This window comes from Cetorhinus maximus, chromosome 7, assembly GCF_964194155.1.
Source record: "Cetorhinus maximus chromosome 7, sCetMax3.hap1.1, whole genome shotgun sequence".
Lineage (NCBI taxonomy): Eukaryota > Metazoa > Chordata > Chondrichthyes > Lamniformes > Cetorhinidae > Cetorhinus > Cetorhinus maximus.
Genome location: NC_135885.1, coordinates 53770669 through 53796557, shown reverse-complemented (window position 1 = coordinate 53796557; position 25889 = coordinate 53770669). Strand labels below are relative to the sequence as shown.

The following is a 25889-nucleotide window of genomic DNA, read 5'->3' as shown; positions in this document are numbered from 1 at the left end:
AGCAATCCACAACCAATGAGTCAGATCAAAACCCTAGCAAAATCTCTCATTAATTGTGAACACATCAAATCATACAGCATACTTCAAGGGCCAGCTCTTTCGGAGAGCTTTCCAATTAGGTCCACTCTTCACTCTTTCTCCATAGATCTGAAAGTTACTATCATGTCTGTCAACAACCTTCTTTGCTCTGAGAGTGTCCTAGCTTTTTTAGTCTCTCCACATGACTGAATTCCCTCATCCCTGATATAATTTTGGCAAATCTCCTCTGCACCATCTCAAGGCATTAACATCTTTCCGAAAGCAACCAGAACTTTACACAATGCTGCCCTCTATCTCCTAACCCTTAATTTATAGAGTTAGCATAAGTTCCTTGCTTTTGTATTCTTATGTCTCTATAAAGCCAAGGATCTCATTTGCTTTTTCAATTTGTCTGGCATGTTCAAAGTTTTGTGTATATGAACCCTTAACATTCTCTATTCCGACAAACTAATTTAAATTAACTATTTTAAATTTTTTATTGTCTCTGCTCATTCTTCCTCCCAAAATGCATCATTTTACAATTCTCTACATTGGTGAAAAAACATAACAGATTAAACTTAGTCTCTCTATGCCATCCTGAAATCTCCTATCCTCCTCAACTGTTCACTACATATCCAAGTTTCATGTCATCTGCAAGCTTCAGGCATATCTCCTGTATCCAAGTTTAGGCTATTAACATATATCAAAAGGAGCAGTGATTCTAATACCAGCCCTGGGGGACACCATTGTATACCTGTCTCTAGCCTGAAAATCCACCATATCCAGCACTCTATGCTTTCTCTCTGCTTTCTCTCTCATAGCCGATTTCACAACCATGTTGCCACTGCCACTTTAATTTCATCAGCTTCATTTTTTAAAATTCATTCATGGGATGTCGGTGTCACTGGCTAGGCCAGTATTTATTTGCCCATCCCTAATTGCCCTTGAAAAGGTGATGGTGAGCTGCCTTCCTGAACCGCTGCAATCCATGTGGTGTAGGTACACCCACAGTGCTGTTAGGGAGGGAGTTCCAGGATTTTGACCCAGTGATAGTGAAGGAACGGCGATATATTTCCAAGTCAGGATGGTGAGTGACTCGGAGGGGAACTTCCAGGTGGTGGTGTTCCCATGGGTCTGCTGCCCTTGTCCTTCTAGATAGTAGCAGTCGTGGGTTTGGAAGGTACTGTCTAAGGAGCCTTGGCAAGTTCCTGCAGTGCATCTTGTAGACGGTACACGTGGCTGCCATGGTGCGTTGGTGTTGGAGGGAGTGAATGTTTGTAGACGGGGTGACAATCAAGCGGGCTGCTTTCTCCTGGATGGTGTCAAGCTTCTTGAGTGTTGTTGGAGCTACACTCGTCCAGGCAAGTGGAGAATATTCCATCTCATTCCTGGCTTATGCCTTGTAGATAGTGGACAGGCTTTGGGGAGTCAAGAGATGAGTTATTCACCGCAGGATTCCTAGCCTCTGACCTGCTCCGTAGCCACAGTATTAAACGGCTTGTCCAGTTCAGTTTCTGGTCAATGGTAACCCCCTAGGATGTTGAGAGTGGGGGATTCAGTGATGGTAATGCCATTGAACATCAAGGAGCGACGGTTATATTCTCTCTTGTTGGAGATGGTCATTGTCTGGCACTTGCGTAGCACTAAAGTTACTTGCCACTTGTCAGCACAGGCCTGGATATTGTCCAGGTCTTGCTGCATTTGGACAGTATCTGAGGAGTTGTGAATGGTACTGAACATTGTGCAGTCATCAGCAAACATCCCCACTTCTGACCTTATGATGAAAGGAAGGTCATTGAAGAAGCAGCTGAAAATGGTTGGGCCCAGGACATTATCCTGAGCAACTCCTGCAGTGATGCCCTGGAATTGAGATGATTGACCTCCAACAACCACAATCATCTTCCTTCGTGCTAGGTAGGACTCCAACCAATGGAGAGTTATTCCCCTGATTCACATTGACTCCAGTTTTGCTAGGGCTTCCTCATGCCACACTCTGTCAGATGCTGCCTTGACGTCAGGGCCAGTCATTCTCACCTTACCTCTGCAGTTCAGCTTTGTCCATATTTCAACAAAGGCTGTGATGAGGTTAGGAGCCGAGTGACCCTGCCGGAACCCAAGCTGAACGTCAGTGAGCAGGTTATTGCTAAGCAAGTGCTGCTGGATAGTACTTCCATCACTTTATTGATGATCGAGAGTGGACTGATGAGGCGGTAATTGGACAGGTTGGATTTGTCCTGCTTTTTGTGTACAGGACATATCTGGGAAATTTTTCACATAGCCGCCAAGATGCCAGTGTTGTAGCTGTACTGGAACAGCTTGGCTAAGGGCGCGACTAGTTCTGGAGCACAAGTCTTCAGTACTATTGCCGGAATATTGTCAGGGTCCATAGCCTTTGTAGTATCCAGTGCCTTCAGCTGTTTCTTGATATCACATGGAGTGGATCAAATTGGCTGAAGACTGGCATCTGTGAAGCTGGGGACCTCCGGAGGAGGCCGAGGTGGATCATCCACTCGGCACTTCTGGCTGAAGATTGTTGCGAATGCTTCAACCTTATCTTTCACATTGATGTGTTGGGCTCCCTCATCATTGAGGATGGGGGTATTTGTGGAGCCTCCTCCTCCAGTGAGTTGTTTAATTGTCTACCACCACTCATAACTGGATGTGGTAGGACTGCAGAACTCCTGATCTGTTGCTTGTGGGATCACTTAGCTCTGTCTAACACTTGCTGCTTATGCTGTTTGGCACACAAGTAGTCCTGTGTTATAGCTTCACCAGGTTCACACCTCATTTTTAGGTATGCCTGGTGCTACTCCTGGCATGCCCTCCTGCACTCTTCATTGAACCAGGGTTGATCCCCTGGCTTGATGGTAATAGTAGAGCGGGGGAATATGCCGGGCCATGAGGTTACAGATTGTGGGTGAGTCCAATTCTGCTGCTGCTGATGGCCCATAGCACCTCATAGATACCCAGTCTTGAGTTGCTAGACCTGTTCGAAATCTATCCCATTTAGCACGGTGGTAGTGCCATATAATACGATGGAGGTTTTCCTCAATGTGAAGACAGGACTTCATCTCCACAAGGACTGTGCGGTGGTCACTTCTACCAATACTGTCATGGACAGATGCATCTGCGGCAGGCAGATTGGTGAGGATGAAGTAAAGTATGTTTTTCCCTCTTGTTGGTTCCCTCACCATCTGCCGCAGACCCAGTCTAGCAGCTATGTCCTTTAGGACTCAGCCAGCTTGGTCTGTAGTGGTGCTACTGAGCCAGTCTTGGTGATGGACATTGAAGTCCCCCACCCAGAGTACATTCTGTGCCCTTGCCACCCTCAGTGCTTCCTCCAAGTGGCATTCAACATGGAGGAGCACTGATTCATCAGCTGAGGGAGGGCAGTACATGGTAATCAGCAGGAGGTTTCCTTTCCCATGTTAGGCCTGGTGCCATGAGACTTCATGGGGTCTGAGAAGATGTTGAGGACTCCCAGGGCAACTCCCTCCCAACTGTATACCACTGTGCCACCGCCTCTGCTGGGTCTGCCTGCCAGGGGGACAGGTCAGACCCAGGGAGGGTGAAGCTGGTGTCTGGGACATTATCTGTAAGGTATGATTCCGTGAGCATGACTACGTCAGGCTGTTGCTTGATGAGACAGCTCTCACAATTTTGGCACAAGCCCCCTACGTGTCAGTAAGGAGGACTTTGCAGGGTCAACTGGGCTGAGTTTGCCATTGTCGTTTCTGGTGCCTAGGTCAATGCTGGGTCATCCATTCGGTTTCTTTCCTTATTGACTTGTTTTTAGCAGTTTGATGCAACTGAGTGGCTTGCTAGGCCATTTCAGAGGGTATTTTAAGAGTCAACCACATTGCTGTGGGTCTGGAGTCACATGTAGGCCAGACCAGGTAAGGGCAGCAGATTTCCTTCCTTAAAGGACATTAGTGAACCAGATGGATTTTTACGACAATGGACATGGTTTCATGGCTATCATTAGACTCTTAATTCCAGATATTTTGTTGAATTCAAATTCCACCATCTACAGTGATGGGATTCAAACCCGGGTCCCCAGAGCATTACCCTGAGTCTCTGGATTACTAGTCCAGTGCTAATGTATACTTTGTTTTGAAGTTTTCCCACTACAGATCTATTCAGATGTTTATTAACTTTTTTACCTAGTTAAATTAGCCCAGATACCCTCTTATCTTGCTGATGTTAGCTCTTTTCTAATCCAGCACCCTTAACTTTGACTCTTCATTATCTTTTAATATTCTTATACCAAATTTAACAACGTTGTCTTCATTTTCCAATTTTTTTTCCCTGCTCTCACATCAGACATTTAACCCACTTAATTTCCCAGAATCAAGATCAATTTCCCATGATCCAGGAAGCAGTCCAGGAAGCCAGGATTCTTTATAAAAGCTTGTACCACATTAATTATCATTGTCCCAGTTTATTTTGGGATAGTTAAAGTTACCCGCAATTATTATCCTGCCTCTTACACATCATGAATTGGACTGAGGGCAGATCCTCTCCTTTATAATATTTCCAACGTTTAGTGGTCTGTTTTGCACTGAAAATTTTACCCTTTACTGGTTCTTAATTCTTTCAGTTCTGTCTTAATGTAACCATCAAGGACATTCTTATATTCTAGATAGGACCCTACAAATATTGCCTTTCTCATCTGTCAATTAGCAGGTCAGTCTCATCTGTCAGTGAGGAGGTCAGCTATTCATTGTACATAAGCAATGCCACATGTCCCATCATTGATCCTTATAATTATTTCGATACAAGGATATAGAGGTTTAAAGTCAGTAATATATGTGAAATACTGCACTGCTGAAATTTCTCACACACTAGTGCTAATGCTATTAAACTACTTCTTTACGTAATTAGTCTGATTTAACTCTGCTGAAGGCAACAAATATAAATGCTAGACTGACTTTGAACATATTTCACAAAACATTAGCCTAAACAACAATGTGTCAAAGTAGGAAATAATGGACTTTGTCTATCACATGGCACAGATTCTTTCAATAGAAAAAAAGAAGAATTTTGATAATACAAGAACTTAACTGCACTATTTGAAATAAATATTAAGCTGCCCATGTTACGACATTGATTTGCTTTCAATGTTATAAGATGTCAAATATATGAATACCAATAATGAGAGGTTTGGGGCATGTGGTAGTATTGCAAGTTGAACAGCAGTTCAGGCTCAGCATCAACTGCACTTAATAATACATTCTGAAAATGATACTAAGTTTGTCCTATGTGAAATAAATTGCGGCTTTATAACCTGAGATGCAGTCTGTTAGAACACATGTTCAACCAACCTACCAAAGACAGCAGAATTATGTTGTACCTTGTAATGATCCAACATACAGAGGTCCCTGGATCTCACCATTGTTTTGGCCACTAAGGCCCCTAAGAGAGTCTAACCAAGATGTAGTTACATAATTTACTTGTTAAGCACCTGTACAGTACTCTAGACACTTACATGCCCCTGAAATGCTACGTACACAGTCAGTACTTCACCAGTCCTGATCTCTTTGCATTAACATTTAATGGATTTATGCAACATCTTATCAATTGGAAGACTAGGATAGCAATGCATAAACAGTGGTATGTATACAGTGCCCTAGTGACAAAGCATTGACAGAGATGCACAAACTACTACAGATGTAAATAATTTAATAGCAGAATGACTTTGAAAAAGCTGGCACAGACTTGATGGACCAAATGGTAAGAGTTGGTGCTGTACTATTTATTACAAGTTGGATACCTATCCACTGAATAGTCAAGGGAAATGTAACTTTTGTGAATAGTCTTCTTTCAGTACACCTTCAAAGGAATGCTACTTTATGTCTGAATTTACCTCAAGTCTACCACTTGTAGCCAACAGAACTAGACTGACTCCATATTAGTAGTTCACCACATGAGTGAGCAACCATATTAAAGGTCTGATGTACGTTTCAAGGTAGCTTAGGTGAAACATGTGTTATTTTCATGTACTTTGAAACATAGCAAAACTATTGCATTAAGGGGTAAAGCATAATACTGTCTTTCAGATGCAACTGTTAGAGGTTTTAAGTTACCAGTTAAGTTGATCTCAATCCTCATCAACAAAACTTGCATTTATATAACACCTTTAACATTAAAAAAAATTGTTTCAATTCCTACAACAGTAGTAAAATATCCCATAATTGAGTGTGTACCAAATTAGAAAAAACCTGTCGGAACATATTTGAGACCCTGGAGCCTTGAAAACATGCAAAAGCCAGCTGACAATTATAGAGACTACCTTCAAAAGCTTAAAACAGACATGGGCATAAGGTAAGCATAGATGTAGACAACATTCTCTAGAAATTAAATATACCTGCAGAAACAGAAGGTTAGCTTGCAAAGGAATTGAGAACAAGATTAGTGGTTCTTACAGAAATGTACACAGGGCGCACTATTACATTGTGGCAGAGAGAAATGTGGTAATGATATGGAGTGCTACAGGTTCTCTTAGAAATAAATACTGAACATTTGAATCTCTCGTAAAATGAAAATAATTCACAGAAACATGAAAACACTGGTTTAAGAGGTCTGTTATATGGATTGTAAGAATTGTCAGTGACTGAGTCGAAGTTGTTGAAATAATAATTTAAAAATGTGCTTCGCCAGGAGTTTTTTTTTTAATACATCTATAATTGCAATCCCTCCCTGGCTATATCAATATGCATGCTTGCATAAATGGAAATGGAAGTATAAGTAAAAACCCAATAATAACAACTGTTGAGGATTTCCAAATGGGGCTGTGAGTAAACTCCTTACTTTATTAATTAAAGACACCATAGAGTATCTCAATTAAACATACGTGATTCTGTGACTCTGTAGCCATAGCCAAAATTTGACTATAGCTACATCCTGTTTGCTTACGTTAAACACATTTTAATGTCAGTACTCCGAACACATTTACAATTTAGTTATATTAACAATTCTAAATCTTACCAGGTTTCCCATCAGCTCTGCTTTGATTATCTTTGCTCCCAGTTTATTCATCTCTTCTTCACTGAGGGTTTGTAGAGGTTCTTCTCCTGTATCAAGTGATCTGGCTGGAATAGCAACAGTGCTTCATGGGAAAAAGGGGTAAACCCCATGGAAAGGAAATGTGAGTAACTTTTTCATAAGTCTCTACCAAAGGCATGCAAAGTTTCACAAGGTTTGTGTACCTTTCACAATTTTAAAATGGAAAAATTATTTGCTTGATTTATTAATTACATACTATTAAGTTGTTTAATATGTAATCTTGTAAGTTAACTATATTTTGATATTGCTTTTTATAAAATGCGGCAAAATTACATCAAAATACAAAATAAAGCATTGTTAACAGTGACTGCAACACTTAATGAATTCTATTTATGAAAATAATGAACACAGAAGTGTTGTGGTTTAGCTCACCATCATTTATCTAAAATTTATTTCTAGAAATCAACAACTTTATTTGACCAAAACAGCAACAATTCTATCCCTGCAAACCCACTTTGAACTTCCATAAAGGTTCATATTAACTCACTGGGTAAGTGTTTATTAATGTGTTTACTTAGTCACTGAGAGCAACCCCAAGGGGAAACAGCGAGAGACTCGGTGAGAGCGGAGAAAATAAGGCTGAGGATAAAGTCAGAATCAGAGCACCAGCTGAATGCAGAATACTGAGAAAGATATAATATAGACTGGAAAAATCATAGAATAGGGGAGAGTGATTCCTGTTGGGTACAGGAGAACTTTCTCTATCGATATGTCTCCAGTCCAACAAGGGAGGAAGCAATTTTGTATCTTATCCTGAGAAATGAAGTATGGCAAATGGAGCATGTCACAGAAGGTGATCATCTAGTTAACAGCGACCACAACATAATTCTACTTAATTATGGAAAGAAACCAGAACACATTGAAAGTAAAATGCTCTACTAGGGAAGAGCCAATTTCAATGGAAAGAACCTAGCACAGGTTGATTGGGAAATGCAGTTAAGGGTAAAGCACTAAAAGAGCAAATGGAATATACAGTTCAAATCTAAAATAGGCATATTCCTTTGAAGGAAAAAGCTGGAGCACCCTAAGATAATATGCCCTGCATGGCAAGGGATGTAAAAGTTAAAATAAAACAGAAAAAGACATAGGACAAATGTCAGGAGCAAGGGTCAGTCAATAATCAGGAAGATTATGGGTAGTACAAGAGGGAAGTGAAAAAGTTAATAAGGGAGGTCAAGAGAGGTTACAAATCAGGAGTTACAGGCAACATTAAATTGAACCCTAATATATTTTCTAAACTAATACAGTGCTAGCAGTTTGAGAGGGAAAAAATTGGGACTATAAAAGATCCAAAGGAGAATATTTGTACAGAGACTGAAGACGTGGCTAAAGTATTAAATGATAATTTTCATAGAAGGAAGCGGATGATGTTAAGATTAAACAAAGAGAAGAATGAAGTTATGGGTGTGATAGTAATAGGTAGAGATGACATACTAAAAAGATTAGCACGACTTAAAATTGGTAGGTTATCCGGTCCAGATAGAATGCATCCTAAGTTGCTAAAAGAAGCAAAGGTACAAATGGCACAGGTATTTATCACAACTTTTCAGCGCTCACTGGATGAGGAGCAAGACTGAAGGTTTGCTAATATTATCTCACTATTCAAGAAAGGGGAGAAGAATAAACCAGGAAACTACAAGCCAACCGAGCACTGGTGGTGGGGAAGTTACTGGAATCCTTCATGAGGGACTAAAATTAATTTTGAAAGCCATGGGTTAATCAAGGAAAGTTAGCATGGATCTACTAAAAACATGATTGACTAACTTAGTTGAATTTTTTGATGGGGTAATAGAGAATCGAGTTTGTGCAGTATATGTTGCATACATGGACTTTTGGAAAGCATTCAGCAAAGTAACAGATAGGAGGCTTATTAAGAAGATGGGAGCCATGCAATTAAGGAGAAGGTGACAGTGTGGATACAAAATTGGCTCAGTGACTGGAAGCAAAGGGTGTTGCCGGATGGATGTTTTTCAATGTGGGAGGTGGTCTGCTGTGATGGTTCCTAAGGGTCAGTTTTAAGGCTGTTATTCTGCAATTTTTATAAATGACCTAGACTCAAGTGTAGTGAGTAGCATAATAGTAACGAAGGTAGTTATAGGCTTCAGGATGGCATAGACAGGATGGTGAAATGGGGAGATGCATGGCAGGAGGAATTTGCTGGAAAAGTGATGCGCTTTTGGCAGGTTAAAAAGAAAATCATTACACCATAAATGGCATTATTTTTATAAGTATAAATGAGCTGAAAGACCTTGGTGTCCATGTACATATATCCATGAAGGTGCCAAAGCAAGTAAAAAAACATATGGGTTACTTGGGTTTACAAACAGCTGCATTGAACATAAAAGTAAAAAGATCACGTAAGAACTTTATAAATCACTGAATAGACATTAACTTCAGCATTGTGGACAATTCTGGGGTACCAAAATTCAGGAAATATGTAAGGACCATAGAAAATTTGCAGAGATTTACCAGGTATGAGAGAATTCAGTTATAAAGAAAGGTTGGAAAATATAGGTTTCCAATGAGAGGTTTTGATAGGGAAAATTTCATGTTTATGCAAATGATTTTTAATTGCTCTGATTTCTGGAGGTTTTTATTCACGTTATGAATAAATAGGATATACATATTTAACAAATTAAATGAAATCAGCATTAGTCATTTTTTAAAAACCTTTAGCACCTTATCTAACAGACAGAAGAACTTCCTATGAACCTGCTAAGCATTTGCACAATATTAAATCACAGCATTCATTTTAAATCCAAGTCTACTTACACATGCATCTCCTCAACAAATCAATGCGATACTGGCATCTCTTTTTATTACTTAATGCATATAAAACATCTGGCTTTCACAGCAACATCTCAAGACACCTTGCATGGTTCTCAACTTTTCTGTCACATTTAACAAGTATTATTTTGGAAATTTTATGAGACCATGGTGAACACTGCAAACTTAGACAGGAAATGCATTTTTTGTCCTGGATAAGTAGTAAACAAAACAACTGATTTCATTAATTACATTGCTTTATGCGTCACAAAACCGTCAGTCAAATTAAAGTTTCATTATGCCTCTCCACACCATTTAACAAATTAAAGTGTGGTTGTTTTGAGATCAAGATTTCAACATTGAAGAGTTGATCATACCTAGAAACATGTTTGTGCTCTGTCAAATACATTGCCCCCCCACACCATATTCCACCTTTGATAGCCATCCAAACTACAGAAATCATACAAAATCATCAGTTCTCCAGTGTAAGTATTCGAACAGCTGATATCAGTAGCAACAGGAGAGAGATAAAAGTTTAACAAACTAGTTTGCCTTTTAAAATGGTACTGCATTTTAGATAACACATTCTTGGCACATTCCAGTGATTTACTGAAAGAAGGATCCGTAAAATCAGAATGGAAATGGCTTCATCGTTCAAAATCTCACGCTAGTGCAGTGTACATTATGGTACTAATTGCTTTTCAATATATACACAATGGATTTTACACGCAGCCCTACATTGCAAATTTACCTACAGCTGCAAATTTAACATGCAGATACTCGAAATAATCATTTTACAAGTAATACAAAAGGAAAATACTGCGGATGCTGGAATTCTGAAATAAAAACAGAAAATTCCAGAAATACTCAGCATATCAGACAGCACCTGTGGAGAGGGAAATTGAGTTAATGGGCGGAATTTAATGCTTCCCCCCTCCCCACAGGTACGCTGGGAGGCAGGTGAGGGGGGGCGGCTAATGGGGCAGGAAGATATGCCTTCCCAACTCCCCCTGATTAAGTCCGGGGCGGGAAAGTTCAAGGACAGCCTTCCAGTCTGGAGGCCATTTGAGGCTCTTAACCATGGTGGGATTTGAACCCACGCCCCCAGAGCATTAGCCCGGGCCTCTGGATTACTAGCACAGTCACATTACCACTTTGCCACCACCTTCCCGAAACTTTACTTGTTTAGAGCCTGTTACATCTCTAACTTTTTTCAGTTCGGTTGGAAGATCAACATAAAACAGTAACTTTGCCTCTCGCTCTACTGCTGCTGCCTGACCTGCTGAGTATTATTTAACAAATAACGATTGAAATGGTTTCCACTACATTGTGCAGTTCCTTTTTTTAGACCTTATGGAGTTAATGGCATGAATCTGGCAGTATTGGTGATAAGAAAGAGATCGTAGAGACGAAAGTAAATGTCATATTAACTTTATGTCTGATCTCTGATGGAATTTGTCCAGGAATTCAGTACAATATTTTCCCGTGATACAATTATTATAAGAGTTATAAAATGATATAGCACAGAAAGAGACTTTTCAGCCCATCAAGCAATCCAATTAGCCCCACTCCCAGGCTCATTGCCCATCTCCCTGAAAATTTTTCACCTTCAAGTGTTTATCCAATTAGCTTAGAATTCCGAGCATCTGAAGGTACAGTTACCAATGATGGAGCATTTAAAATTGGGATGCTGATAGGTCTGAATTAGAGGAACACAGGTATCTTGGAGAGTCATGGGGCTGAAGAACATTACAGAGATAAGGAGGGGTGAGGCCATGGAGGGACTTGAAAACAAAGGATGAGCATTTTAAAATCAAGATGTTGCTTAACCAGGAGCCAATGTAAGTCAGCAAGCACAGGGGTAATAAGTGAACAGAACTTGGTGCGAGTTAGGACACAGGCAGCAGAGTTTTGAATGAGCTCAAGTCTAGAGGTAACAAAGACATAGATGAAGCTTTCAGCAGCACATGAGTGTGGGCAGGAGTGGAGTCAGGCAATGTTAAGGACAGGAAATAGGCAGTCTTAATAACGACATGTTATTATGTTGATATGTGGTTAGAAGCTCATTTCAGGTCAAATATGACACCAAGGTTACTCCATCTAAACACATCAAATATCTTCTTTGCCTCTGCTCTAAGGAAAATAACCCCAGCTTCTCTTTTCTATCCATATCGTATGGGATACTCTTGTTCGACACTGCAACACATTTTTAGATCATTCACCATTCTCAAACGTTTGCCTTCCTCGGCACCATTACTTGAAAATGTGACAGAATATCTAGTTGATATTTAGATCCAATCAGTATCTGCATGTTTTTCAAAATCTTTTGAATGGTTTAAGGTCCTTTTTATCTTTCACAGTGGCATCACATTTGCATAAACATTTTTTGTAAATTTGTAATACTGAATAGTCGATACTTTTAGCTTTAATAATCGCAATTTGTATTAGAAGGGTTTTGTTCCATCACTAAGATTAAACCTGCAAAAATGTTACTATTCTATACTTTACTGCAAGGTCATTCTCATCTCCAAACCCAATTTTCAATTCTTTCTGAAACATAGAAACACAGAAACATAGAAAATAGGAGCAGGAGTAGGCCATTCGGCCCTTCGAGCCTGCACCGCCATTCATTATGATCATGGCTGATCATCCAACTCAACAGCCTGCTCCTGCTTTCTCCCTATATCCTTTGATCCCTTTCGCCCCAAGAGCTATATCGCACTCCTTCTTGAAAACATTCAATGTTTTGGCCTCAACTACTTTCTGTGGAAGCGAATTCCACAGGCTCACCACTCTCTGGGTGAAGAAATTTCTCCTCATCTCAGTCCTAAATGGTCTACCCAGTATCCTCAGACTGTGACCCATGATTCTGGACTCCCCCACCATCAGCAACATCCTTCCTGCATCTGCCCTGTCTAGTCCTGTTAAAATTTTATAGGTTTCTATGAGATCCCCCCTCAGTGACTTGTGTTTCAGTACCAAGCATTTATTCTTCATGTCTTGAGTCTAAGCAGTGAATGCTGTTTTGTTACTCAACCATTAGGAGGGTGAATCATAACAGAGCCTGATCTTGACCTCCTCCAATATATAGACAAGCAAAAAAGCTTGCTCTTGCACACTCTGTGTACTTCCCTGCCCACTAATATATGAAAGAAGGGATCGAGTGATTGGGATGTGGAGAACAGAAAAGAGCATCAATTGAGGATAACAGGAAGCAAAGTAGAACGAGAAGTGACGGAAAAGAGCGAGTGTGTGAATGATAAAAGGAACAAAATAAAGCAGAGCAGCAATATAAGCAGTGGAAGAAAAACATGGGTGGCATTGATAAGCAAGGAAAAAGTGAAGGGATAGAGATAGAAATGTGGAAAACAGAAATGAGGAAGAGACAAACAAAACTGGAGAAGGAAATAAAAACGAATAAACAAAGGAAAAATAAAAACATTTTTATTTTTGCAGACTCAGCAATACCAATAGCCTTAGAGTCGCACAAGAAGCTAAGAACCTTTATTTGAGGATCACCCCATAAAGGACTAATTAATTAGAAACAGTTTTATTACAGTTAGGCTTTGGCAATGCTTATTATTCAAGAAAGCTAGAAACAAAGGTGCGCTTTAAAATATAAAAACAACTTCCTCCAAATTTTGCTCCAACTAGGTGGGGTGTGCCAAACTCTCCTGCCCATTAGCCAACATTTTGGTTTCTTGTCAGTGCTGCAGATTAAGCCAGGTTCCCAGCTGAAACTATTCCAAGCCCCTGCCCAAATGTTCTGGTCTACTCCTTTGCCCATGTGGTACAGCCAAGGGGGATTCAGAGGGCATCTTGATTCCCTCCCTTGGCTTTGAGGTAGCCCAATTTTTGATTCAGCCAAAATTGTTTTCAAATAATTTACTCATACGACTTTAAAATTCCGATCAGTTGCCACTTTAAGTCTGCCACAAACGGCGGCACTGGAGGGTGTCACCGAGGCTGTGCTGTGCCAAGTTGACCTAATCTTCCCTTCATTCCCCAATTCTTCAGCCTTAGCTCTGTCCTTGTTTAGGATTATCTAGTCTCTCAATTACCTATGTTGTTGCAACTTCCAATAGCCTTTCCCGTCTTAAACTCCGACCCTGTATGTGTCTTGTGTAGCTTAGTCCATAAGACATGCAAAACAGGTACTGCATATATTAGTAAAGAAACACATGTGAAAATCTCACAGCGTCATACAGACGAGATAAAAGACAAGGGGGGAAGGAGGCTTACAAAAAGATTTTGGAGAGATTTTTTAAAGCATTAGCAGTAAATAACAAGCCAAAAAGAACCCCAGAGAACATTTGAGAAGTCAAGCCTCAAAGTGGTAAAGGAACAGATTAAAGTCTTGGCCATAATGTGAAGAGGTGACTCAAAGGCAGGTGATCTTTTGGAGGTGAAACACGGTTGTTTTGATAATGGATAAAGAATGAGCAAAGAAACACAACTTAAGGTCAAGCAATATGCAAGATTCCACATTATAGATTCAGCCCAAGCTGGCAATCAGGAAACTTTAAGGAATTAAGAGAAGCGGCCTAATTTTGTACTGGGTTTTTTTTTTAATTCATTTGCGGGATGTGGGCTTTACTGGCAGTGCCAGCATTTATTGCCCATCCCCAGTTGCCCTTGAGGAAGTGGTGGTGAGCTGCCTTCTTGAACCGCTGCAGTCCATGTGGTGTAGGTACATCCACAGTGCTGTTAAGGAAGGGAGTTCCAGGATTTTGACCCAGCAACAGTGAAGGAACGGCGATATATTTCCAAGTCAGGATGGTGAGTGACTTGGAGGGGAGCTTTCAGGTGATGGTGTTCCCATCTATCTGCTGCCCTTGTCCTTCTAGGTGGTAGTGGTCGTGGGCTTAGAAGGTGCTGTCTAAGGAGCCTTGGTGAATTCCTGCAGTGCATCTTGTAGACGGTACACACTGCTGCTACTCTGGAGTCGGTGGTGGAGGGAGTGAATGTTTGTGGATGTGGTGCTAATCAAGAGGACTGCTTTGTCCTGGACGGTGTCCAGCTTCTTCAGTGTTGCAGGAGCTGCACTCATCCAGGCAAGTGGGAAGTATTCCATCACATTCCTGACATGTGCCTTGTAGATGGTGAACAGGCTTTGGGGAGTCAGGTGGTGAGTTACTTGTCACACGATTCCTAGCCTCTGACCTGCTCTTGTAGCCACAATATTTATAATGGCTACTCCGGTTCAGTTTCAGGTCAATGGTAACCCCCAGGATGTTGATAGTGGGGGATTCAGTGATGGTAATGCCATTGAACATCAAGGGGCGATGGTTGGATTCTCTCTTGTTGGAGATGATTATTGCCTGACGCTTATGTGGCACGAATGTTACTTGCCACTTGTCAGCCCAAGCTAGGATATTGTCTAGGTCTTGCTGCATTTGGACATGGACTGCTTCAGTATCTGAGGAGTCACAAATGGTGTTGAACATTGTGCAATCATCAGCGAACATCCCCACTTCTGACCTTATGATGGAAGGAAGGTCATTGATGAAGCAGCTGAAGGTGGTTGGGCCTAGGACACTAGCCTGAGGAACTCCTGCAGTGATGTCCTGGAGCTGAGATGACTGACCTCCAACAACCACAACCATCTTCCTTTGTGCTAGGTATGATTCCAACCAGCGGAATGTTTTCCCCCTGATTCCCAATGACTCAATTTTTGCTAGGCTCCTTGATGCCACACTCGGTCAAATGCTGCCTTGATGTCAAGGGAAGTCACTCTCACATCACCTCAGGAGTTCAGCTCTTTTGTCCATGCGTGAACCAAGGCTGTAACGAGGTCAGGAGCTGGGCATCAGTGAGCAGATTATTGCTAAGCAAGTGCCGCTTGATCGCACTGTTGATGACCCCTTCCATTACTTTACTGACGATTGAGAGTAGACTGATGGAGCGGTAACTGGCCGGGTTGGATTTGTCCTGCTTTTTGTGTACAGGACATATCTGGGAAATTTTCCACATAGCCGGGTAGATGCCAGTGTTGTAGCTGTACAGGAAAAGCTTGGCTAGAGGCGCAGCAAGTTCTGGAGCACAAGTCTTCAGTACTATTGCCGGAAAGTTGTCAGGGCCCATAGCCTTTGCAGTGTCCAGTGCCTTCAGCCACTTCTTGATATCACGTGGAGTGAATCGAATTGGCTGAATACTGGCATCTGTGATGCTGGGGACCTCCAGAGGAGTCCGAGATGGATTTCTTTGGCACTTCTGGCTGAAGATTGTTGCAAATGCTTCAGCCTCATCTTTTGCACTGCTGTGCTGGGCTCCTCCATCATTGAGGATGGGGATATTTGTGGAGCCACCTCCTCCAGTGAGTTGTTTAATTGTCCACCACCATTCACGACTGGATATGGCAGGGCTGCAGAGCTTAGATTTGATCCGTTGGTTATGGGATCACTTAGCTCTGTCTATCACTTGCTGCTTATGCTGCGTGGCACACAAGTAGCCCTGTTTTATAGCTTCGCCAGGTTGACACCTCATTTTTAGGTATGCCTGGTGCTGCTCCTGGCATGCTCTCCTGCACTCATCATTGAAGAGTGATTGCTAATATATATTGCCAGATAGCCAACAAAGCATTGCACTTAGATAGGGCCTTCAACATGGTAAAACATTCCAAAGCTCTCACAGAAGTGTCAAACAAAATATGGCTAAACGACTTATGGAGATATTAGGTCAGGTGACCAAAAGCTTGTGTTGCCAGAATGGGAGCCAATCTAGGTCAGCGACCAATGGGGTGTGAATGTGACTTTTGATACATTCAGCAGAGTCTTGGATGAGTTCAGGTTTAAGGAGGAAGGAAGGCGAAAGGCCAGCCAGAGTTTGGAATAGTTAAGACCAGATGTACCAAAGCCATTGATGAGGGTTTCAGCAACAGATGAGCTGAGGCACGGACAGTCATTCGGCAGCAATCAACTTGCAATCTCTTAGCTTTAAAGGTAACAATGTTTCTTGCATTTCTGACACTAAATTTTTATGTAGGTAACTTATTTCTGTGACTATTTAACAAATTGTTAAATTAAAAATTTGCAGAGTAGGTATTTTTCTCTGGCAAAGTTGGGAAAATAGCTACAATATTATTACTAGCCTGTCTCTGTTCAATATATTTCCAATGAAATTCTTGAGCTTTTATTAACTGCCTTAGACTTCAGCTTTCACAATTAACATGGGAACTGTTAACTGTTTTGTACAGTTGGGATAAATGGGAGCCTTTGTTCAATTTTACTCGTTACCAACAATTTCACTCTAGGTCCTTTGGGTCATAAACTCCAATTCCAGTATTCCAGTTGCTGTCATTAGTTCTGATGTGCAGACTGGACTGTGTTATAGCAATTGATAAGAAAACAGCAATGTTTAAAGGCAAAGAAATTGCACTGCATCTGATGTGTTAACCAATTAGTTTTATAAAGTAAAACCTTCAGGTTATCAGGTTAATTACAATTGAGGCTGATGCCATTTAATTTGTGAGTGACAGGTTGGTACATGAAGATTCATGTCAACAGTATAATTACAACAGTCTCTTTGAATAAAGTCAAGGACAGCTTTGTCAGTAGAATACAACAGGAAGGTCAAAAACTACTGTAAATTGAATGTAAGTTTATTGGAAACAATATGCTACATAACCTGTAAATTGAAATAAAGAACAGGTGCTCTCTTCTATAATTCCATCGTGCAAGTGGAGATTTGTAAAGTAAAAGAATATTAACATTTATGCATACTTTTAGAGTTATCACTTATTTGTGTATTAAATGGGATTTAGAGAATAAAACATGACCCAATATTTATGATGGCACAGAGGTGACGGCAGCAATGTAAAATACAGCATCAATACACTGTGCATTGTAATGAAGATACCACAAATGGAAGTGAGGAAAGTTACATGGATGATACATGAATTATGGAGCATGGGAGAAACCATTAGGATTTAATTCTATGAATAATAAATACATAAACATAAATAGTTACAATATAACCATGAATACATATTTAAAAATATACAATCTGCAACTTCAAGAAAAGATTATAATTCACTCAAAACTAAGGTAATCTGTAAATTCTAGAATTAAATTTTTTTTCTAAGAGATGGCATACTTCAAATTTTATGTTTTATTCATATGCAAATAAACTACCAGGTCTTGCAAATAGTCTTGGCAGAACTCAAAATGAGAAAAGATTAAGCATTGCACTGCATATTGCTGTATTTCAAAGATAAGAGTTCCTTTCAAAAGAACATTTGTCACAGAAAATTAAATTGGTTCAGTAATAATTCATTCATAGTCTGTTATCAATGTCAATAATAATAAGTGGCGTTGGGGCGCAAATATATCTTACTGTGACCATATGTAAAGATTAAAAATGCTGTTAATAGGAAGGGATTTTTAGTCTGGTGCGCTAAAATTCTACATTTAGAAAAAATGCTCATTGCAGGATGTTCAAAGACACTGGATAAAATTGGATGAGATGTTTGACTGACAGATGGTTTGTCATCATCTTTCATCAGAAACTCATGACTTCTCTGACCTCTTATACTTGTCCCCTCTCCAATAGAACTTTGTATAGAATCAAATAGAATTTGCAACAAGCAAACATATCTTATGGCCCAGCCAGGCTGCTAATATTTATCACTAAGATAAAAGCAAAAAACTGCAGATGCGGTAAATCCAAAACAAAAACAAAAATACCTGGAAAAACTCAGCAGGTCTGGCAGCATCTGCGGAGAGGAACACAGTTAACATTTCGAGTCCGTATGACTCTTCAACAGAACTAAGTAAAAGTGGAAAAGAGGTGAAATTTAAGCTGGTTTTTTTGGGGGCGGGGAGGTGCGGTGGGACAGGTAGAGCTGGATAGAGGGCCAGTGATAGGTGGAGATAACCAAAAGATGTCACAGACAAAAGGACAAAGAATGTGCTAATTAAGGGTAGAAAGCAGGACAAGCAAGGTACAGATAGCCCTAATGGGGATGGGGTGGGGTGAAGAGAAGGGATCGAAATAGGCTAAAAGGTAGAGATAAAAAACAATGGATGGAAATACATTTAAAAGTAATGGAAATAGGTAGGAAAAGAAAAATCTATATAAATTATTGGGAGGAAAAAAGGGGGGGATCGGAAAGGGGTTGGGGATGGAAGAGAGAGTTCATGATCTAAAATTGTTGAACTCAATATTCAGTCCGGAAGGCTGTAAAGTGCCTGGTCGGAAGATGAGGTGCTGTTCCCCCAGTTTGCGTTGAGCTTCACTGGAACAATGCAGCAGGCCATGTGGGCATGAGAGCAGGGTGGAGTGTTGAAATGGCAAGCGGCAGGGAGGTCTGGGTCATGCTTGCGGACAGACCGAAGGTGTTCTGCAAAGCGGTCACCCAGTCTGCGTTTGGTCTCTCTAATGTAGAGGAAACCGCACTGGGAGCAACGAATGCAGTAGACTAAGTTGAGGGAAGTGCAAGTGAAATGCTGCTTCACTTGAAAGGAGTGTTTGGGCCCTTGGACGGTGAGGAGGGGGGAAGTAAAGGGTCAGGTGTTGCACCTTCTGCGGTTGCATGGGAAGGTGCTGTGGGTGGGGGTTGAGGTGTAGGGGGTGATGGAGGAGTAGACCAGGGTGTCACGGAGGGAACGATCCCTGCGGAATGCTGCCGGGGGGGTGAAGGGAAGATGTGGTTGGTGGTGGCATCATGCTGGAGTTGGTGGAAATGGCGGAGGATGATCCTTTGAATGCGGAGGCTGGTGGGGTGATAAATGAGGACAATGGGGACCCTATCATGGTTCTGGGAGGGAGAGGAAGGTGTGAGGGTGGATGCGCGGGAGATGTGCCGGACACGGTTGAGGGCCCTGTCAATCACCGTGGATGGAAAACCTCGGTTAAGGAAGAAGGAAGATTTGTCAGAGGAACTGTTTTTGAAAGTGGCATCATCAGAACAGATGCGACGGAGGCGAAGGAACTGAGAGAATGGGATTGAGTCCTTACAGGAAGCGGAGTGTGAGGAGCTGTAGTCGAGGTAGCTGTGGGAGTTGGTAGGCTTGTAATGAATATTGGTGGACAGTCTATCACCAGAAATTGAGACTGAGAGGTCAAGGAAGGGAAGGGAAGTGTCAGAGATGGACCATGTGAAAATGATGGAAGGGTGGAAATTGGAAGCAAAATTAATAAATTTTTCTAGGTCCAGACGAGAGCATGAAGCAGCACCGAAACAATCATCGATGTACTGGAGAAAGAGTTGTGGGAGGGGGCCTGAGTAGGACCGGAACAAGGAATGTTCCACATACCCCATAAAGAGACAGGCATAACTGGGCCCCATGCGGGTACCCATAGCCACACCTTTTATTTGGAGGAAGTGGGAGGAGTTTAAGGAGAAATTGTTCAGTGTGAGAATAAGTTCAGCCAGACGGAGGAGAGTAGTGGTAGATGGGGATTGTTCGGGCCTCTGTTCGAGCTTGAAGCAGAGAGCCACCAGACCATCCCGGTAGGGGATGGAGGTGTAGAGGGATTGGACGTCCATGGTGAAGAGGAGGCGGTTGGGGCCAGGGAACTGGAAATTGTTGATATGATGTAGGGTGTCAGAGGAATCACGGATGTAGGTGGGTAGGGACTGGATAAGGGGAGAGAGAAGGGAGTCAAGATAGCAAGAAATGAGTTCCGTGGGGCAGGAACAGGCTGACATGATCGGTCTGCCGGGACAGACCTGTTTGTGGATTTTGGGTAGGAGGTAGAAGCGGGCCGTCTGAGGTTTGGAGACTATCAGTTTGGAAGCTGTGGAAGGAAGATCTCCAGAGGGGATGAGGTCAGTAACTGTCCTGGAAACAATGGCTTAATGTTCAGTGGTGGGGTCATGGTCCAGGGGGAGGTAGGAGGAAGTGTCTGCGAGTTGACGCTTAGCCTCTGCGAGGTAGAGTTCAGTGCGCCGGACAACAACAGTACCACCCTTGTCAGCAGGTTTGATGACAATGTCAGGGTTGGACCTGAGAGAACGGAGTGCAGCAAGTTCAAAGAGAGACAGGTTAGAGTGGGTGAGAGGAGCAGAGAAATTGAGACGACTAATGTCATGCCGACAGTTCTCAATGAAAAGATCAAGAGAAGGTAAGAATCAAGAGGGAGGGGTCCAGGTGGAGGGAGAATATTGGAGGTGGGTAAAAGGATCCGTTGAACGGGGAGAGGACTCCTGCCCAAAGATGAACACTTCCTCCTACCTCCCCCTGGACCATGACCCCACCACTGAACATCAAGCCATTGTTTCTCGGACTGTTACTGACCTCATCTCCTCTGGAGATCTTCCTTTCACAGCTTCCAACCTGATAGTCTCCAAACATCAGACGGCCCGCTTCTACCTCCTACCCAAAATCCACAAACAGGACTGTCCCGGCAGACCGATCGTGTCAGCCTGTTCCTGCCCCACGGAACTCATTTCTTGTTATCTTGACTCCATTCTCTCTCCCCTTGTCCAGTCCCTTCCCACGTACATCCATGATTCCTCTGACACTCTACATCATATCAACAATTTCCAGTTCCCTGGCCCCAACCGCCTCCTCTTCACCATGGACGTCCAATCCCTCTATACCTCCATCCCCCACCGGGATGGTCTGATGGCTCTCCACTTCTTCCTCGAACAGAGGCCCGAACAATCCCCATCGACCACTACTCTCCTCCGTCTGGCTGAACTTATTCTCACACTGTATAATTTCTCCTTTAACTCCTCTCACTTCCTCCAAAAAAAAGGTGTGACTATGGGTACCTGCATGGGCCCCAGTTATGCCTGTCTCTTTATGGGGAATGTGGAACATTCCTTGTTCCAGTCCTACTCAGGCTCCCTCCCACAACTCTTCTCCAGTACATCGATAATTGCTTCGGTGCCGCTTCATGCTCTCATCTGGACCTGAAAAAATGGGTTAATTTTGCTTCCAATTTCCACCCCTCCATCGTTTTCACATGGTCCATTTCTGACACTTCCCTTCCCTTCCTTGACCTCTCTGTCTCAATTTCTGGTGATAGACTGTCCACCAATATTCATTACAAGCCTACCGACTCCCACAGCTACCTTGACCACAGCTCCTCACACCCCGCTTCCTGTAAGGACTCCATCCCATTCTCTTAGTTCCTTCGCCTCCGTCGCATCTGTTCTGATGATGCCACTTTCAAAAACAGTTCCTCTGACATGTCTTCCTTCTTCCTTAACCAAGGTTTTCCACTCACGGTGGTTGACAGGGCCCTCAACTGTGTCAAGCCCATCTCCCTCGCATCCGCCCTCACACCTTCCTCTCCCTCCCAGAACCATGATAGGGTCCCTCTTGTCCTCAGTTAACACCCCACCAGCCTACGCATTCAAAGGATCATCCTCCGCCATTTCCACCAACTCCAGCATGATGCCACCACCAAACGCATCTTCCCTTCACCACCCCCCGGCGGCATTCCACAGGGATCGTTCCCTCCGGGACACCCTGGTTCACTCCTCCATCACCCTCTACATATCAACCCATCTCCCACGGCACCTTCCCATGCAACCGCAGAAGGTGCAACACCTGCCCCTTTACTTCCCCCCTCCTCACTGTTCAAGGGCCCAAACACTCCTTTCAAGTGAAGCAGCATTTCACTTGCACTTCCCTCAATTTAGTCTACTGCACTTGTTGCTCCCAATACGGTTTCCTCTATATTGGAGAGACCAAACGCAGACTGGGTGATCACTTTGCAGAACATCTTCAGTCTGTCCGCAAGCATGACCCAGATCTCCCTGCCGCTTGCCATTTCAACACTCCACCCTGCTCTCATGCCCACGTGTCCATCCTTGACCTGCTGCATTGTTCCAGTGAAGCTCAACGCAAACTGGAGGAACAGCACCTCATCTTCCGACCAGGCACTTTACAGCCTTCCGGACTGAATATTGAGTTCAACAATTTTAGATCATGAACTCTCTCTTCCATCCCCAACCCCTTTCCGATTCCCTTTTTTTCCAATAATTTATATAGATTTTTCTTTTCCCACCTATTTCCATTTTTTTTAAATGTATTTCCATCCATTGTTTTATCTCTACCTTTTAGCCTATTTCAATCCCTTCCCTTCACCCCACCACCATGAGGGCTATCTGTACCTTGCTTGTCCTGCTTTCTACCCTTAATTAGCACATTCCTTAGATAATATCACCACCTTCAACACCTCTTTGTCCTTTTGTCTATGACATCTTTTGGCTATCTCCACCTATCACTGGCCCTCTATCCAGCTCTACCCCCCACCTTAAACCAGCTTAAATTTCACCTCTTTTCTATTTTTACTTAGTTCTGTTGAAGAGTCATACGGACTCAAAACGTTAACTGTGTTCCGCTCCGCAGATGCTGCCAGACCTGCTGAGTTTTTCCAGGTATTTTTATTTTTGTTTTGCTAATATTTATCCTCCAGTTGAGTTGGCCTAATTCCACATGCCTGCCCAGTTCCCATAGCCCTTTATGCCCTTTCTTTCCAAATTCCTGGAATGCGTTATTGTCACCAAACTTTGTGTCCAACACTCCCACCATTCCCCAGTCTCTCCAGTCTGTGTTACGTGCTGACTATAAAACAAAGACATCAACAGGTGTCCATGATCCTAAACTGAGTTTCAAATCCCAGAGTCAAATTGTCACCAATATCATTTACTTCTGCCTCAAACGTTGCCTGCCCTCACGTCTACCTCAGCCCAATGCCGCTGGGACATCATCAGTGCCTTTGGTCATTTCAGAACTTGATTATTGCAATGCTTTTCTCACAAGCCTTTCCAACTGCACCCTACACACACTCCAACTCATCCAGAACTCGGCAGACTACATCCCATCCCACACAAAGTCCTACACTGCCAATTCCTGCAACCCATCAGACTTTCCTCTATACACTATGCGCAGGTAATTTATCCTATGCAGGCACAGGAAGAAGAAAATCAGCATCAGTTTGTTCTGCAATCATGTACTAAACAACAAGAAACTCAAAACTCATCCAAATTTGAATTGTTATGATCCACTTAGGAATCAGTAACATTTTGTTTAAAGTAGACAAAGTTTTAAATCCGAGTTACCAATAGGAGAATAAAGCAACAAGATTCCAAGGCTTTAAAAATAAAATTTACTCTACAAACTTAGGAAAATAAAACAATTCACAATATTCACAACTACTTTAGTCAGTTCTGTCTTCAAGGGGGAAGACACAAATAACTTCCCAGAAATACTAGGGAATCAAGGGTCTAGTGAGAAGGAGGAATTGAAGGAAATTAGTATTACTAAAACAATAGTGCTGGAGAAATTAATGGAACTGAAAGCCAATAAATCCCCAGGGCCCGATAATCTACATCCCAGGGTACTAAAGGAGGTGGCCATGGAAATAGTGGATGCGTTGGTTGTCATTTTCCAAATTTCTGTAGATTCTGGAACACTCCCAGCAGATTGGAGGGTGGCAAATGTAACCCCACTATTTAAAAATGGAGTGAGGGAGAAAACAGCAAATTACAGACCGGTTAGCCTAACCTCAGTAGTAGGGAAAATGCTAGAGTCTATTATAAAGGATGTGATAACAGGACACTTAGAAAATATCAACGGGATTAGGCAAAGTCAACATGGATTTATGAAAGGGAATTCATGTTTGACAAACCTACAGGAGTTTTTTGAGGATGTAACTAGCAGAATATATAAGGGAGAACCAGTGGATGTGGTGTATTTGGATTTTCAGAAAGCTTTTGATAAAATCCCACATAAGAGGTCAGTGTGTAAAATTAAAGCACATGGGATTAGGGGTAGTATATTAGCATGGGTTGAGAATTAGTTAGCAGACAGGGAACAGAGATAAGAATAAATGGGTCTTTTTCAGAGTGGCAGGTGGTGACTAGTGGGGTACCGCAGGGATCAGTGCTTGGATCTCAGCTATTCACAATATACATCACTTATTTGGCCAAGTTTGCTGATGGCACAAAACTTGGTGGAAATGTGAGCAATGAAGAGGGTGTTAAGAGGCTTCAAGGCAATTTAGACATGTTGAGTGAGTGGGCAAATACATGGCAGATGCAGTATAACGTGGATAAGTGTGAAGTTATCCAATCCACTTTGATAGGAAAAACAACGACAACCTTTAATTTAAATGGTGATAGATTGGGAAATGTTCATGTACAAAGGGCTAAGCTGTCCTTGTACACCAATCACTGAAAGCAAGCATGCAGGTGCAGCAAACAGTTAAGAAGGCAAAAGGTATGTTGGCCTTCATTGCAAGAGGACTTGAGTACAGGAGCAAGGATGTCTTACTGCAGCTGCACAGGGCTTTAGGAGACCACACCTGGAGTATTGTGTGCAGTTTTGGTCTCCTTACCTAAGAAAGGATATACTTGCCATAGCGGGAGTGCAGTGAAGGTTCACCAGGCTGATTCCTGGGATGGCAGAATTGTCATATGAGGAGAGAGTGGGCAGACTAGGCCTGTATTCACTGGAATTTAAAAGAATGAGAGGAGATGTCCTTGAAACATATAAAATTCTGACAGGAATGGGCAGACTGGATGCAGGAATGATATTTCCTCTGGCGGGGGATGTCTAGAACAAGGAGTCACAGTCTCAGGATATGGGGCTAAACCATTTAGGACCAAGATGAAGAGAAGCTTCTTCACTCAGAGGACCTATGGAATTCTCTACCACAAAAGCCTGTGGAAGCCAAGTTACTGAATATATTTAACAAGGAAATAGATAGATTGCTGGACTCTAAAGGCATCAAGGGGTATGGGGAGAGCGCAGGAGTATGACGTTGAGATAGAGGATCAGCAATGATCATACTAAATGGTGGAACAGGCTCAAAGGGTCGAATGACCTTCTCCTGCTCCCATTTTCTATATTTCTATATCTATTTTGTCTATATCTAACATTCAGGATTAACATGAGGTAAATATGAATTAACTGGCAAACTGCAGTAGAACAAACCACAGTACATGTTAAATGGCAGATGCAGCCAAGGCAGATCCCATGGACGCTCAGCAACCCACCCACATGTCAGTGACCACAGTGTTGCAAAATTTCATTAAAACTCCCTCCCCAATGAGGGATTTCAACTCCTCACTTTCCAAG

General features: G+C 42.2%; 1 protein-coding gene across 2 annotated transcripts in view; it reads right to left on the bottom strand.

The window, feature by feature from the left end:
- cwf19l2 (CWF19 like cell cycle control factor 2) overlaps positions 1-25889 on the bottom strand; it is a 241711-nt gene that overhangs the window by 105008 nt on the left and 110814 nt on the right. For both annotated transcript variants that reach the window (XM_078545514.1, XM_078545515.1), the window contains exon 9: positions 7006-7126. In XM_078545514.1, coding sequence (XP_078401640.1) covers positions 7006-7126 — 121 coding nt within the window. The remainder of the gene's footprint in view (positions 1-7005; positions 7127-25889) is intronic.